Genomic DNA, 18,436 nt, shown 5'->3' with positions numbered 1-18,436 from the left:
TCAACCCTTGTTGGCAAGGTTTTTTTGGGTAGTATAAATACACACACACACACACACACACAGAATTTTACAAAAATACTGAAGAGTTTGTGGATAAATTTTAAAGGAGGATACTCCATCGTTCCTGGTTTCAATTGTAAGGTAGGTATGATTATTTCCAATATTTGAAATGACTGAATACTTTTTATGTCTTGTTCATTCTGGACCCTTCCATTTGCAATATTCAGGCTGCGGAATGACAAAGAAACTGCGACTAGAAGATGGTGGTTACATAAAAGTGGTTGGGGACTCGCTTAGGGTTAGGTAACTTTTCTTTCTCAGGCATGACAAATCATTAACTCCTCTGAATAGACACTGCAAAGAATTAAAACAAAAGGTGAAATGGTGATGGTCTATATAAGATCTTCCAAAGCATTGGCCTCTCAAAAGAAATGAAGATAAGATTTCTTATCATAGAGATAAGAACTTTCCAATATTCTAGGTATGTATAAAATTCCATATATGTCAACAGTTTTATAATTTCAAATCTTCAGATTGTTTGTCTACTGCAATTTAGCTGAAATGAAAATTCAACTCTCTGGTGTTCATCTTACCACAATAATATGCTAATTTTCATCTCATGGCCTGTAAGAGGCAGTGCCATAAATTGGAAGTGCCACAAATTGGAACTAACTTGCTTGTAAGAGACATGTTAGGGGAAATTGGTTCAATGTTTTTCTTAACTGATTGTGTTTCCAAGATGAAAACCAATAGACTATGAATCAAAAACTGCCAAAAAGATCTGTGTGTTCCACTTGTACCTATAACATTGATTGATTCGATTTTTCCCTCAGGACATTTCTACTTTGATGAACTGACACGGTTTCTGAAAAAACATTAGTAGCAAAAGCTGCTGTTTGGCTTCTTATGTTGGCAGGAACATATTGCCTGCTTTCTACATTGGCAATCCATACTATTTTCTTTATTATATCTTGAATAAAAGGGAACTGCTGAACTGCAAACAATTCAAACATATTTCTTTCTTCACTCATAAATTTTTTTAAGCTTTTTGGACCTAAACGATGTAGTGTGATCCTTTCTACATCCTCAACTCTGTGACTGGTTTTCCAGTAGGCGGCTTATGATGTCTGCTACATCAGGATGTGCCAGCGCAGCATGTGTGTTCCACAATTTGCATATTTAAAAATCTTTTATATATTATTTCATACTTTCCTGTAACTCTACAGGAGAGGTAGGGCAGATGTCACTCAGAACTTATATATGATGATGTTCAAAACATTTCAGTAGGTTTTCTGTTGTCATACGGCTAGGATGTGGTAAAACCAGGATCAGCATTAAGGTTTTCAGATTTGAGTCTAGGAAACGCCACTGTAATAATAATAAAGTTCAGCGCATTATTGCTTTTGGCCAATGGATATTGTGACATGATGGAAAGGATTTATTTTCCAATTTGCATTCTAGTGATACCAGAGAGCACCTTAAGTGTCTCATTTTCATCACAGTGATCTCTTGATCAGAGCTCTTGCTGCTCTTCTTTCCTCTTATTCTTTGATAATTGATCTTATCCTCAAGCAATGGCCTTAATGTTAAAATTAGCACATTGAGAGGATATGTTAGTATTCTGTGTAACTTTTTCAGCATGAACACTCATGAAAGTAATTTAATGTAACTTGTAAAAATGTAAATTTTTACGACTGAGTTTTCACAGTTATATTCAGTCAAAGAATGGGTCATTTCTGAAAAATTTTGTTTTAATTTGGCAATTTGGCAAAGGGAGAATACTAAACATTACAGCGTTCACATGTGACAGAGATTTGGTTTTTCTTGTCATCTTATGCCCACCAGAGCTCAATAGCACACAATTTAAACTCAGAGTTGATGATTTTTGTCTGGTCATGAAATAATTTTGCAGTGGAGCATGATGTTAGGAGTGACAAAGAAATGTTTAAGGAGAATTATTTTTCTACTAATTCCTGGGTATCTTTAGACATATCCCTTTAACCATCTGTCTTTTTCTTTCTCTATAGATACATAAATCTATGGATACATTATATTGGCCCTTTATAGCTGCTAGATAGAGTAGCCAGACAAAATGGTATGTTTGTTTCTCTGAACTGGATGAGACTCAAATAACATTTTTCTCTTCAATGCTTTTATGATTTTCAGCTTATTCTGTGTGAAGTAGTGAATCATGTCCTTTTGTTAAAAAAAAAAAAAAAACTACAGATAGGTTAATACAAATTTAACTTTCCCCTGCAGAACCCCATATCTTAATTAAAAAAACAGAAGAAAGAAATTTCAGTATTTAGGAAAAAACTATCAGATTCTCTAAGGCTCTTACTTATATTGTACCCCAAAATGTTAAAAATGTCCTGAAATACAGTAATGTTCTCAAGAAAACTCAAGCTTTTGAATGCATAATGTTTAAGAGACCCATCTCACATCATTCTCTCTTTGTGTAATGAAAACGAACATGTGTCAGATTTTAATCACTGCAGGAACCTTGGGAAACCTCATCTTCCTTTGTCCTCTTAGGTGGCCATGTTTGTGCTTCAACTGGGCAGTGCCACATTCCTGCTCACAGAGCCTGTGATCAGCGCGATGACAACTGGTGCGGCCACCCACGTTGTGACTTCACAAGTCAAGTATCTCTTGGGAATCAAAATGCCATATATATCTGGACCACTTGGATTCTTTTATGTGAGTTTTCCATATGTCTCTGTTCATATATTTTGAGCATGTGTTTTATAAAGCAGAAGTTAATTAATTATAAAACTGAGCTTTTTCTATATTAAAGCAACTTGGATTTAAGTATAATCTTTTATGATATTTTAAATGTAATTCACTACATCAAAATGATTTCATAAATAATATCTTAATTTTGGAGATAATTCTTTTAAATAAAGCATTTAATATAATATAATTTGGGGGCATGATGAGAACAAAATAACTTGAATTTTTTTGTGAACCAGATATGTTGCCAACTTCTAATAGAAGCCATCTACTGGGACTGTGGCCCAGTTTAACAACAGCGCTCTCTAATACATTTTTTCAGTGTCATGAACTTTGGTATGGGACAGATTAGAGGTCTGGTGAAAATTGGTGTTTGCAGTGCTAATAGCAGACAGTCAGTTGAAAAACCATTTAAGCCAGAGAGAAGAACATGTGGTCAGCTTCAACATATTTTCCTGATAATAAATACTCCATCGCTCTTCATATTTTTTTGAAATTCATCTAAAATCTATGCTCAAGATGCCACATCCTATTGGAGGGTTATAAGAAAGTGAAACTCTTGTTAAAGAATCTGTGGACAAGAAGATTTCATTTTATTTAATTTTATGTTGTAGTGGAGGAAAAAAAATATTGTTTCCTTTTATCCTTCCAGATTATGGATTGGGGACCTGTAACGAAAGACACGTTAACAAGAGAAAGCAAACACAAGTTTATGAACATATATGTCTAATATATATTTGGGAGAAACTCAGGAATGAATAACTCAAAAGAAAGGGCTAGAATTTGGACTTAAATACCGACTTTAGCTAAAATAAAGCAAGAGAGCCAGGTTATGGGAAGGTGCCCCATAAAAGTTCAGTAAGCAAGAGTAAAATTTGTTATGTAGTTTGAAATTGTTGCCTTCGTTGATGAGTCTCTTATGATTTACAGCCCCCTTTCTGCCCTGATATTAGAAATAAACACCCTTAAAAATGGAGACATTCCTTAATACTGTGGATATCTCATATATTGAAGGGTAATTTACACTATTTTTAGAGTTTCCTAGTTTCTGCTCAAACTCAGAAGCTTAACATAATCCTTATGCCAAAGAGACGTATTTTGGGGTGACATGTTCTGGTCTCCTACAATGTAATGCTGTATACTCACTGTCATTACTGTTTTATAATGAGAGTATTACTCCTTATTTTTTTAATCTTAAGTAATGACTGAAGAGTAGCTCAATATAGGGAAATTTAATAACATTGATCAAAGTTCTGTTGTTGGGGAGGTGTGTGGTATCTCATCCACACAGTTTCATTTGTGTGTTATTGTTTGTGTCATTGATGATTTCATTAGGATAAATTCCTAGTACTGTAATTACCAGATCAAAAGTGTATAATATTTTTGCGAAATTTCATTCTTAAAAGTTGTATCAATTAATATTTTACCCCCACCTTATCATTGTCAACTCTGATTATTACTCTTTTTAAAATTTACCATTTTGATACATGAAAAATAGTATCACTTAGCTTTTTAAATGTCTGTTTTTCTGATAATAGTTGGCAACAGAAGGTAGGAGCTTGTTCTTAATTTTTAATATTTACATGGTATCTTGCTTAATGATTCATTTATTGCAAGAAAGCTTAAAACTAAAACAAGAACACTAGAATTACGCCTGGAAGCAGCATAATTCCAAGCTCCAGATCAAGCAAAAGCAGACTAAAGTAGGTGTAAGCTGGCAGGTGATTGACCCAATAAAGACTTTTGGTGTGCTAGGAATAGCTTGCATGCACATTGTAAGGAAATAATTGTGTATGTGTTACAAATTGGTCTCTTCAGTCATATTCACATAAATAATCAACCATTCTTTAACTAGTTGTCTGAAAAGAAGCAGGGTTGCCTAAAATAGGAATCACATTTGGTTTTTTAGCTTAATTCTCAGGTGGCAATATGCACAAAATGTTACATCAAAGATTTTTATTATACAATAATCTTTAAAAAATTATTTTCTTGGGAGGTAAATTATAAGCTACTTTATTGTTGCCTTGTAGGTGATGTGGTGTAGCTTGGGGGGGGGGAATTCTTTGCAAGTTTTCACACTGAAATTGAATTAAATTTAGAAATATATTCAGATGGAAGACTTTAAACTCACATTACTTCATTGTGAAAATCCCGATGGTTTGTGTTGATAGAAAACAAAGAAGAGTTGCTCTTGCTTTTCACTGTCACAGAGTCCTGCATTATAAGGCTGCTAGGTGGGAATAATACTTTGGTTCATTGCCAAGGTTTCAGAATGAATGCTGATATTGCAATGTCAAAAATTGTGGTGATCTGAACATTAGAGTAAGAAGTAAATTTAGCATTATTAGGTACAGTTTATACTAGACATTTGAAAAGTATGTTTAGTTGGTTTAGTTACACTGAAAGAAACTGATGATGTAAATATGAACTGGTCTCTGGATTATATAGAAGGGATGTGAAGGGGCAGAGTCCAGCTCACCATGCAAGTGTAGATACAGAACAAGCTAGAGACTGTGTTTATCAGATCAAAGAACAATAGACAAGAGTGATTTAATCTACTTTAGATCTTTTTTCACTCTTTGATTACACTTTCCATTTAGAATTTTCAAATTTTTATAACTTTGAAAGTTCCTCAGGTTGATGAAAAAGACACAGAATGTGTTACGGATACTTCTTGGAATATAAATTAATATCTGGAATATTTGAAATTCCTGCATAATAAGTCATTCATTCATCTGGAATGCTCAATGCTCTTTAAAAAATTCAAGTTTGGCCAATTACAATCTTCAGTTACTAATTCTGGTTGTAGCAATTCTTCCTTTGAGAGAAAACACCTTTTTCTGCCTTCATCTTGTTCTTGGATTACTGCAGATTGGGGTTTCTCGCTTCTGTCAATATGATTGTTTCCATCTTCCAGGGGATGCCTAAGAGAATTAAACTCTCTGAGTTAAATAGCTAAAATCTCCATCCCTTTGGTTACTGAGGACTGACAGCTATTCTTGCCTCAGCATTTCTCTGGAGCAATCTGAATTAGATACAAGTAGTGCTATGTGTTCAGTTTTCCCCTTACAGATTATAAAGCAGACGTCCAATGGGCTAAAGAAGTAGATGTGAAATATGCTTTCCCCTTTCTATGAGTGACTTGCAGGGCACATGCCACCAACTCCAGTGAAGCCCAGGCAGTTAGGCCTTTTTTCTCTTCTTTTTTTTTTTAAGATCTATTTATTTATTTATCTATTTATTTATTTATTTATACAAGCACTGGGTACAGTCAGAAGTGCAGGAGGGTGAGAGAATTCACCAGAGCCAGAGCGGGGAGCAGAGCAGGCACAAGGACCGAAGTACACTGCTGAGGGGAGCAGTGGGCGGCAGGATTGGTCTGCGTGCCATGTGGGACTCTGGCCCGGCGGCCCAACCGGCGCTGCAGAGGCTGCGGGCAGCTTCGCAACCCAGCGCTCAACCGCTGCGCCACCAGGGAGGCCCCCTTTTTTCTCTTCTAACTGAAAACTGTTGAACGTGTTTGCTCAATTGAGTGGCTTGTCCCAAAATGTTAAACCTTATAAGGCCTTCCTGGTTCCTTTCAGTGTCTCGGAACTTCAGGAGCCTGCATCTAGAAAAGCAGCATCACAAGAACAATGCTTTGACCTTTTTTGTACCCTAGAAAGAGTGGCTGGAACTAGGCCTAATTCATCTTTTTTTAACCTTCCTAAATCTTCATACATAATGTTTTACTTTTCCCTTTGTTTTACAAGTCTTATCTTTAAATTCTTTAAGTTCTTTTAATGAAATTATCTTTTAAAATTATGACTGTTTCCTAATGAATGTGGAAGTGTTTCACATTCTTCTTCAGTTATATATTGGATAAAAATGACTTTTTCTCTGTGTTAACCTTTAGCTCTTGGTTTTATTAGGGTTGACACAATTATATAGACACTAATTGATCTTTTTCTCTTTGAAGGAAGCAACAGTGGAAAGAACTTTATAATTCAAGAAGCCCCGATTCCAATCACAGCTCTAGCTTTGAGTAAATTACCGAATATTAAGCAAATGACTGAATATCTTTGATTTACAGTTGTCTGTTCTATAAGTTGCTGGTCATTATGCCCATTGGAATTCATTCCTGCAATGAAAAGCCTGGAACATAGTTTTCATGAAATAGAAGTCATTATCTTCTTATTAGTCATGAATAGTTGAATATAACAGATTATAGATTCAAAAAATACTACTTAAGAAATAAATACAAATAATTTTCCTCTATAGAGGACTTTTAATGAGATAAAGCTAAACAATAAAATGGTTTTATCTCCTTCTGCAAGTTATAAAAAATGCTGACTTCAAGATTTATTTTATAACACTTCTAAAAAGAAATATATCTGCTAGTAATGAGTTGCTCATTAGAACTGAAGACATGCTGTTTTTATTTTTATTTAAAAATATTTCCATCTATTCAACTCAAACCTCCCCCTCACTGCTAACAATTGCAAACCCACTTAATAAATTACAAACAGTGCTGCTATATATTTAAAAATAATCAGAAACAATAATAATACAAAGGTCATTTCTGTCTTAGGATGCTGACTCACCAATTAGATCATTTTATTCCTGTCATTCTTAAGATTCAAAAAGTTGTCTGATACTTGGTTCCCCACACAGATAAGAGGAGAAAGCTCAACTCTTCTCTAGAATAAAAAAATCATTTTTTTAATAAAAATTGAGAAATGATGATGTATCTTTTTATTAGAAAGGACGTTTCCCCAAAAGGCACAATAAAAATTATAAAAATTCCTAGTTCATATTAACACATGTGGATTTCTTTGAGATGGTGCCAGTCCCTCAGCCTGTAGCAGCCGATGATAAATTTGGCAAAGCTAGTTTCCCTGGCATGGCTTTATATGTGTATTGTTCTAAATAATTATGTACAGTTCTGTACATTAAACCCAAGAGCACAGGCAAGCTTGGCAATATATTCAACTACACTTCTTGGAAGCTTTTATTTCCTTCTTTAAAAATGAGGAGTTTCAGAACGGAAAAGCTGGTTCATTCCCACCCCCATCCCTGAAGTACAAGCAAAGTACTTTTTTAGTTTGGATACCACTGCCTGCTGCAAAGCAGGAACCAAGAATATTCATAAAGTGGGATAGAAACGTCAGAAGGAAATTAGAGCCAATGAAACATTTTCTTTTATAGAGAATGAGATCACAATTAAATATGTACAAATGAGGTTTATATGTGGAGAACAAATCTACTTTGAAGACATAGGCCCTCTGGGATTTCTGAATCAAGAACACGCTTTGGTGGTTTATGAAAGCCCACATTTTCCCCGCAGTTATTGTGACATTTCTATTGTGAATTGCAGGGCTGTTCAATATACTCTGAAAAATGGACAGGATGAATTGAAGTGGAGAGAAAAGGAATGCTCTTTTGCAGCTTGATTTAATCAGTGATGCAGAGGACAGAAAATGTGGCAGGTTTAATTTGGATACAGAACAATTATATGGGAATTTGTAACAAAGGTTACTTTAAATTCTAAATCAGAGGGCAAATATTTTTGCAACTCAACCATCTTCAGTTTAGCTCTCTCCATCCCCCACGATTCACTGAAAAAAATGCATCACCACAAAATCCAGTGCACAAGTAATTTAAATTAGACTTAGTTTTTTAAACAAGGGATGGCTGGATGCCACCTGGCCTTGGCACGCTTGGTTGTGTGTTGGGTCCAAGTGAGTTTTGTGTACCCGTGTTGTCTCTAGTCATTTAACATACCATACTTCCCCTAGATCATATTTTATTTGGAGACTTAATTTATTCCTTCAAGCAATAGTGAATGATTTATTCCCGCTGTGAGAAGCAGCTATTGATCAGAAATTTGCATATCATGGTTTACCAAAATATATATACACTATCGAGTATACTATAATGCACACATACTACAGGTAGGTAAGTAGGTAGATGGATAGATAGCTAGATAGATCTGTATTCCTTTGTTAGGGCTGCCATATCAAACTAGAATAGACTGGGGAAAGGGGGTTTAAACAACAAAAATTAATTTTTCGCTATTCTGGAGAGTGGAAGTTCAAGATCAAGGTGCCAGCAGGGTTAGTTTCCTCTAAGTATTCAAAACGCTGGATAAAAATACAAAGTACACACATAAGTGATAGTGTATTCTTTGTGGTCCTTTATAGATAGTTCAAAAGTCTACTCACCACTGTTACTGAAGTATTATCAATAATATTTTATACTTATAATATTAAAATTATTTTTTCTATCATGAGATTTCACAATAGCATAACCATGAGCAAACAGAATGCTGGATGAGAGGGATATTTTGATTGATGGACCTATCTGGTTAATTGAGGATTGAGCAGAAAGTCCATATAATTTTAACACTTATTAATATTTCTGAACGTTTAACACCTTTGCTTCATGATGTTTAGCAGAGTGGATGCAATTTAGAGTGTCTTGAACATCATAAATTCTCAACAAATATGTTGAATAGATGAACTAATGATAACTATAAGTTCTCAATAAGGTATAGCCCAAGTATTAGTTGTGGGAAAATAAGAATCTGGGTCTTTGCTTTTCTTATTATTCTGCTTATTCAGAGTAAACTCCACTCTGAGTTACAGATTTATTGTTACTATTAGTATGCTAGACTAAAGCATTCATTCAATAATATTTATTGAGTATCTACTATCTACCAGGTTCTAGGAGTTGAGAATATCAGCAAAAAGCAAAAACAAAAACATAATGAATGACCAAATCAGATAAAAACACATTATACATATAAATAGTGCGTGTGTAAACACCCATATGTCATTGAGTGTTTCATAAACATCTCCCCTCTAAAAATATTAGAAAACTATAGTAGGGAGAGGCTATTTTTCATTTTTTGAATTATCTCAAAATAGATTTATTTACACATATTGATATTTTTCTTTTTATAAGTTATAGCAAATACTCAATTTAAAGAACTTATTTTATAGTTATAATAAATACTCGAAAAATTGACTACTCAATTTAAAAATACAAAGAATTTAGAGCTCAAAGTGAGCTAACCTCTTATTTTATCAAACAGATTGGTCAATTCTGATGGTTCAGCTTACTTATTCATACAGATGCAAACTTCACTGAGATCTGGAAACCGAATGATGATCCTCAACAGGAATTTTCTTCCTCTAAAGCTTAGTGTGTGTTAGCATGCTCAGATGACTGAATTTATACTATTAAAAAAGAGAAATTTAATATGTGCTTAGGATGTTGAGACCTATATACAATGAGCATATATAAAAGTGTGTGTGTGTTTGTGTGTGTGTGTTGCATATGTTGCCATCCCCGTCCCTCTATCTGTGCATGACACGTGTGACACCCATCTCCTATGAGCTGCATGACTGTGGCTTCTCTCCATGGGGTTAAAGGGCAGTCATTAGGATGACTCCTCCCCAGTCTGCTTTTCTATCATGTTCTTCATACCACTTGTAAGGAGCCTCTGCCCACCCCTGGTTTCTTCTGAAGCATCTTGTGAGATGTGCTTTGCTATACAGCCTGTAGTTTAATCCAGACAGACAATAAAAACCCTGAAGGGCTTTCTCATTCCTTTCATTCTGGGGTGGTCATTTTATTAGTGCAAACACATGTTTTCAAAATGCACATTACTGCAAATTTGGTATGGCTTGGGAGTTTTGCATAATTCCCCCTTTTCTTAGACAGGCACTGTGATGGCATAATTTTAATACTGTGGATAAAACATAAGAAATAGCCCTCTAAATGCTTTAAAACTTTTTGATGCTTGGTTTTTTTTCTCATAAGTCAACTAAATGACATTTTCAATCTTATCCTTGGACTCATGATAAAGTATCAGAGAGCCATGAATTTGAACAATATTTTCTTGCCTTCCTCTCTCTTTCACTTTAGAATTTATTTCACTATGTAGAATTTTTGTTCTGGGTTTTGAATAGGAGTAATTATGAAAATAGGACCTATCCCTTCACTTGCTGTAGGAATTCCGTGAATAGTTCATCATTCACAGCATGGACAAAGAGGGAAATACCACCTGCATTTCAGATAACTATGATATTATAGCACCTAATTTTTCTCCAGTTAGTATGGAATAAAATAGAATACTGTGAAAAGATGACAGATAGAGCTATCTGATCTCTAATTTATTCAATAGTGTAACTGATTTTATAACTAGTATGTTTTTGTATTAACTATGGGGACAAAGAAGATTTTGGATCAACTGTAACACCCTGCTCCCTTTTACCCAGTAAGTTTCCATTTTAAAAGAATGCATTTTTGATGTTTGTTTGAAAGGATAATAGTGTTAATGATAACATTCAATATGTAGACTCCAGATTCTGATAGCCTGATACCCCTGCTTTACATCAGGTATGTTCCTGATCTCTGAACTCTGGACTGAATGGGTTAAGTCCTTTAATTAGGGAAACTACTGTGCAGAATTTTAAGAGATGCTAAGGAGTGTAACCTATATAAGTTCTTTTGATTCATTATATATTTTGATTCAATATTTTTTTGTTGTGGTCAAATTATATTTAAGACAATTAAAGAGAAAGCAAAGAATATCAACAAGTTGAACTACTATGAGAATAGCTTGTACACTTAAAAAAACTAAAACCTAGTTTATATCACCTGAAATTAAACTTGAGAAATCTGCTATGAATAGAAATGAGATTACAAAAATCACATTCAGCATATTCTAAGTTAAGAGACATGTAAGCATTAAAGCCTTATTTAAAATCTTTAAAATTATGTATTTTCATAAGAGGTAATCTGGAAGATACAGATAAGTAAAAACATCTCCTTACAGAGTGCTATTAACATGCCAGATGTGTTCAGAGATATTTAAAATGTGACATTTTATTTCATTAAAAAACGATGACTGTATTAGTTTGCTAAGGCTTCCATAACAAACACAAACAACTGGGTGTTTTAAACAATAGAAATTTATTTCTTGCTATCTTAGAGGCTAATAGTCTAAGATCAGATGTTGGCAACTTTGATTTCTTTTGAGGCTTGGCCTGCAGATGACCACCTTCTACTAGTGTTTTCCTCCGGTCTTGTTATAAAGATGCCGGTTATACTAGATTAGGGACAATGTGTACGACTTCATTCTACCTTCTTACCTCTTTAAAGTCATATCTCCATTCTCAAGTACTGGGTACCCTCTATTCTCCAACATAGGAATTTGAGGGGGAAATTGTTCAACCTTAGGCAGTATCAAAGCATACATATTTATTTAAACCTACTTTGCTCACTTAGCACCAATATAGAAATGCCTTTCTGTATCAATACATTTATTCTTTTTTTTTTTTTTTGTATAGAGGCATGCTTTATTTATTTGTTTGCTGGTCTGTTTGTTTGTTTCGTTTATACATGCACTGGGTACAGTCAGAAGTGCGGGAGGGTGAGAGAATTCACCAGAGCCAGAGCGGGGAGCAGAGCAGGCAGAAGGACCGAAGTACACTGCTGAGGGGAGCAGCGGGCGGCAGGAGAGGTCTGCGCGCCATGTGGGGCCCTCCTCCGGGTGGCCGGGGAGCAGCCGGGGATCGAACCGGCGCCGCAGAGGCCGCGGGCAGCTTCGCAACCCAGCGCTCAACCGCTGCGCCACCGGGGAGGCCCAATACATTTATTCTTTAAAATTGTGTATTTAATGGATGTAAATGATTCTGTGGTTCGTGTGTATATATATATTATATATAAAACCTAGTGACTCAAAACTGTTCTTTTATACTCTACACTCTAAATGCTTTAAATATACTTTTTGTTTTAAACAATAATGAATATTCTTGTAACAAGGTCTTGTCACAGTTTAATTATGGTCATAGTTTAATTTTCTTGAAGTGAAGCTGCTGAGACAAAGAATAGGACATTTCAAAAGCTTTTGATACACTTTATTGGATATCAAAAGAGTATACCAAATTATAGCCTTATGGGCAGTATAGAAGAGTTCCCATTTCCTCCCCCAATTTCATCAACATTATAATTTACAAGTCATTAATAAGTTGATTAAAGGAAAATGCATTCTTATTACTATTTGAATTAGCATTTCTTTGATTACTAGGGTGATGAACTCTTTGACCATCTGTTTATTGACTTTATATTTCTTAATAGTGTTTGTTTCTGCTGATATAATAATGTTTACATTTTTTATGACTGCTATTTTTTTAAGGATTTATTTATTTATGCGTACAAGAACTGGGGTACAGGCCAGGAGTGTGGGGAGTGAGAGGATTCACCAGAGAAAGAGTGGGAAACAGAATAGAAATGAGATTACAAAAGATTCCAGCAGACTGACTGGAATACTCTGCTGAGGGGAGCAGTGGGTGAGACTGGAGTGGTCTGTTGTGCCATGTTGGTAGCTCCCTGGCTGGGATTGGGCTAGAACTCACGCTGCAGAGGCTGCGGCTAGCTTCATAGTGCCCAGACTTAACCCCTTGTGCTACTAGGGAGGCCCAACTGCAGTTTTTCCATTTAACTACTTTTCATCTATAACTTATTTTATTTTGCTCAATTTTATTTCAAAGATGATTTATGAGATAATTTTTTTTACAATACAACTGTTATGTTTCTGGGCTTTTTTCTTCTAATTCTTCTTATGTGTTTTTATGCTTTTATCTTACTTAGAATATGTATATATATTACATATGTAAATTAGGTAGTACAAATTCATCAATATTCTTCTCTTTCAAAATTTTCTCAGCTATTGTGCTTTTTATATTCTGTATATATCATTGTGTTACATTTTCAGACAAAAAACTGAATTAAATTTCTTTATGTAGACTGTTCATGTAGAGCTAGGAATAAATTCAGGTTAGTGATTATTTTCCCTTTTTTAGCTCTCAATTTAGAGTTCTTTAAAATCTTACTCGATATTTTTTACTTGAGTAGATCAGATATTTATATATTTATCAACGAGATTCTAACTTGTTATAATTTTAGCACTTACTTGAATAAATACAGGTTTCCAATTTTAAATGGGTTTTAATTTTATTCTTTTTTTTTTAAAGATTTATTTATTTATTTATTTATTTATTTATACATACCTACAAGCACTGGGTACAGTCAAAAGCGGGGGAGGGTGAGAGAATTCACCAGAGCCAGAGCGGGGAGCAGAACAGGCAGAAGGACCGAGGTACACTTCTGAGGGGAGCAGTGGGCGGCAGGAGAGGTCTGTGCGCCATGTGGGACCCTCCTCCGGTGGCCGGGGAGCAGCCAGGGATCAAACCGGCGTCGCAGAGGCTGCGGGCAGTCTCTCAACCCAGCGCTCAACCGCTGCGCCACCGGGGAGGCCCTTAATTTTATTCTTATCTTCAACATTACTCCTATATCTAATCTACTTTTATGCCAAGTCAGATTTCCCCAATTCACCAAGATTGTCTGATAGATTGTATTAAACTACTTTCCTCCTAGTTTCAAGCAAATTTTTAAATGTAGGCTTAATTTCTATAGACTCATTTACTTTAAAGAAATTTATTTTTTCAGTGATGCATATACCCTGTCCTCACATTTTATGTTCTAAGTTTTATTTTTGGGATTTTTTAGGCAGAATATTTATCTCAGACCTCTTCTCGCCCTCTCACTCCATGATCTATAACTTGACTAATTCCCATTTATCTCTTTGGGGAGGCTCCCCTGACCACTCAAGCGCCTTGAACGAGAAGGCCTATCTAGGTTGTTCATCAGTGAAGACTTAGAATTGAGCACCGTACTTGGCATAAAGTGTGTGGTCATAAAAAAATAAGAAAAAAACCCTGAATGAGATCGAGAACATAGTAACATTTTACCTTACACTAAATATGTGATACATTTCAATACCAGAACTTACCTCCTTCATGTGTGGCTTGTATTTGTGTATGTTTGATTTGGGGATTTGGGGAACAATGGCAGGGCTCAAGGGAGCCTATAGTCCCTTCATAGCTCCTAATGATGAATCTCTATATAACTAATGATTTTGAGCATTTCTGCCCATTGAAGTGTCTGGAGAGGAGCTGGCATTGTCGCTCATTCCAGTAATGCTTTTATGTAGGAAGCAAACCTTGTGTTTGATGGAAAATTCCAGAACAAAGCAATTTTGTGCAAGCAAAATGGACTGTAGTTTTGTTTTATATCAGTACTATATCTTCAATGCTTTTCTAGGACCCACCTTTCCTTTCCCCAACCCTTAAGGTATTTGTGTAAAACATCATTAAAACATTTAGAGGGCCTCCCCTGTGGCGCAGCGGTTGAGTGCTGGGTTGCGAGGCTGCCCGCAGCCTCTGCAGCGCCGGTTCAATCCCTGGCTGCTCCCCGGCCACCGGAGGAGGGTCCCACATGGCGCGCAGACCTCTCCTGCCGCCCGCTGCTCCCCTCAGCAGTGTACTTCGGTCCTTCTGCCTGCTCTGCTCCCCGCTCTGGCTCTGGTGAATTCTCTCACCCTCCCGCGCTTCTGACTCTACCCAGTGCTTGTATAAAAAAAAAAAAAAAAATCAAAAAAAAAATTTAGAGCCAGATTCCTTTTTTTTTTTGTATTAAAGATAGAGTTTTATTTTCCTACTTTATATATTTTAATTAATTGATTGATTTTCTTACATTGTTGTTAATTTTTGGACAGTGTTTGATTTCTCTTCTCAGGTGTAGTCTCTGTAGTCCTCCCACCTCCATGGTACCTGTAGTGCCAAACACAAAGGAGCCTGCTTTCAATGGTGGTAGATTGGGGGTGACCCTGAAATTTGTTTGCCTTTTTCTTCATCTCTGTAGATCTATGCATATGTCTTTGAAAACATCAAGTCTGTCCAATTGGAAGCACTACTCTTATCCTTGCTGAGTATCGTGGTGCTTGTTCTGGTTAAAGAGCTGAATGAACAGTTTAAAAGGAAAATTAAAGTTGTTCTTCCTGTCGATTTAGTTTTGGTAAGTATGAAATCAACATTTAGCATTCTGCCCTCCAATGTTTGCCAGTTGTTGGAATAACCAGCAGAGGCTCAGTATTTTGTGTACAGTAACCCACAGCTACTCCTGTCTCTCATTAAAATAGGGCTAATTTGCGTGGCTATACATTAATGTCAGAACAGGAAACATTTTGAGTCAATAAATTTAAAAAGGAGGCACACATGTTTTCAATTTACACAGCATATCTCATATGTTTGCAATTTTTTTTGCATAAATAACGGGACATATAGCCTAAGATTTTAAATAAGGAGATATTTCTACTAGTAAGACTTAAAAGATCTCTGGCATGATTCTCAATAAAGCAATAAAAAATGATACCACTTTTCCATGTGACATCAGATCTATTTGACTGCACATGTCCATCCAAGTGATGTTTCATGAATAAATAAATATTGATTGACAAATGTCCATCAATGATTTGGTAGGTTTATTGACACCTTTGTTCTCTCACCTAATTTTGCTTTACTGGAAGGATGCTCATGAATTTCATTGACCAGGCTTGGTTCTCTAAGAAATTTTGTTGTAACACCTTACAAAACAATTAAATAACTTTGTTCCCAAGGTTCATAGCATTAAAATATATGTTTCAAAAATTCCAGAGTCCTCTAAAAGGAACTCTTAGCTCAATAAAGAATTAAGCTGAAAATGAAATGTAAACACAACCACAGTCCACTAGCTTATCATTAATTGGCTTTAGTTTTTTAATGGTCTTTATATTATACATGCATGAGAAAAGTGGTGTCTGTGTAATTTTATTTATTGAGATAGACCTTCATACTATTGAAATAGTATAGGCTTATGTAAACATATATGGCTAGCACACCGAAAATGGTTTCTGAAGCATTTCTATAAAACAAAGATGATGAATTTTTTCCATGGGTAGACCTTGTATGATTCTACACCTTTGATAATTTGTGGAAATATATGTAATCTATGTGATCTAAATATGTATATGTTTATTTTGAGTAAATTATAGAAGTAGGAGATATTACACTTGTTAGTAGATTTTATGACAACTGCGAAATATAGTATGTTATTCCAAAGGTTTTCAGAAATACTTAGTGTGTCTTCCTGGGAAGCTTTACTACCTAAGTTTCATGAAACTAAAAATTGGCAGTCAACTTAGGGAATGTCTCTGTGCTAGTAATATAATTGTTGCTTCTTCTTTGCAAAAAATAGTAAGAGTTATCCTTCCAGTAAAATAGAAAGAAATAATTATGTGGTATAATCCTGTACACACATACACACTCACACACACACATGCACACGCACACACACACGCACAGCAACTCCTTTATTCTGTGCTCTGTTTCCCTTCAAAATCAGACGTAATTGGATAGATGTAGGTTAGGATAATAGAAAAACCGTAACATTGGGAGACTATTTAAATTTTAAGGTTGCAAATTAAACTCCCTTAAATCTCAGAGGGAGATTTTGATTTTAAAAAAAGTCTTAATTTTCAAGTCTGTGTAACTACTATACTACTCTTGACAACCATGGGACACAGGAACAATATTTGCTTTTTAAAATAGTCCTAAGGTGTTTGAGAGGCCAGTAATAATTTTCTTTTTCTTTTTTTTCCCAAATGGAACCACACAGATTATTGCTGCATCATTTGCTTGTTATTGTACCAATATGGAAAACACATATGGATTAGAAGTAGTTGGTCATATTCCAAAAGGGTAATGTAGACTTTATTTTTCTTTGTTTTTTGTTTTTGATGGAAGAAGGGGTTGGGGGTGGGTGGATTTCATTTTTGTCGAAGACCCTATACTGGACAAAATTCTAATTAATTTTTATTTAAAATTGATAGAAAATGTTAACCTATTAGTAGGGAAGTTTATACTATTTTGTACAGCACTGATTTAAGTAAAAGATTTAGAAATTGTTCAAAAAGATAGTATCTGGAAAAAATCAGGGGCCTTGAATATCCAAATCCAAATCTGGGATTTATTTTTTCTTCATCCCCTCACACATTCTTATTCTCATTTCTCTGAAAAATTAGTGAGAGGACAGGACACATGAATCATTTGAAATAGTAAACCCCTTGATTGGGTAGTGCAGAAATTTTAAAGAGAGAGAGGGTGGACGTGGACAAGAGAACATGGTTCCCTACCTGGTTTAAAACTTTCCTCTGAGCACTGATAGGAAGATTAACAAGATGAGGACATGTTCACCTTACAAGGACAAAAAGTTGTTCCAAATAAAGTTTAAATGAAAACAAAGGCATCTTCAGGAAAAGAGGGTCAGACGATGGCTCATGGGTTATTCTGTGGAATGGGATGTATATATACACTAATATTTTAAATTTGAGACAAAGTTATGTCCTCTATATTTTTATCTTCCAGTACTGCATATTGGTTTCCCACTACATTAAATTGGTTGAACAGTAGAAAAATTAAAAAGATTTAAAAAAAATCCTCTGTCCTTAGCCTATACAGATAGGAGCTAGAGGTAAAATTCTGACTTGGTTTTCTAAATGTTTCTCTACTTTTTCAACTCTACAAGCAAGCTTGTATTTTCTCTCTAGGTCAGTTCACTGTTAATCTTAATGAAGGACATTCAATTTTCTTGAAACAAAAATGTTCTTATACTTTGAAATAGTAGCACTTTTGTGTAGTAATATATTTCAGGGCCTGTAATGAAATTAATTTGTCTTGGGGCTAGACTTGTGCCTCTTCAACCTCTCTAATTCTCCTCTGAGTGACCTTTCTAGATCCATCCTTAAGATTTCTAAGGGATCATAAAAATATCATGC

At 35.2% G+C, this 18,436-nt stretch overlaps 1 protein-coding gene across 1 annotated transcript in view; it reads left to right on the top strand.

The window, feature by feature from the left end:
* The window catches only part of SLC26A7 (solute carrier family 26 member 7), a gene marked incomplete at both ends in the record, with an annotated part of 95,827 nt that overhangs the window by 43,354 nt on the left and 34,037 nt on the right, over positions 1-18,436 (top strand). The window contains 3 exons of the mRNA XM_084229364.1: positions 2,536-2,700; positions 15,487-15,639; positions 17,278-17,360. Coding sequence (XP_084085490.1) covers positions 2,536-2,700; positions 15,487-15,639; positions 17,278-17,360 — 401 coding nt within the window. The remainder of the gene's footprint in view (positions 1-2,535; positions 2,701-15,486; positions 15,640-17,277; positions 17,361-18,436) is intronic.

The sequence above is a fragment of the Talpa europaea genome (genome assembly GCF_964194135.1).
Source record: "Talpa europaea genome assembly, chromosome: 3".
In the NCBI taxonomy this organism is placed as follows: Eukaryota; Metazoa; Chordata; class Mammalia; order Eulipotyphla; family Talpidae; genus Talpa; species Talpa europaea.
This window is presented reverse-complemented; position numbering and strand designations above follow the sequence as displayed.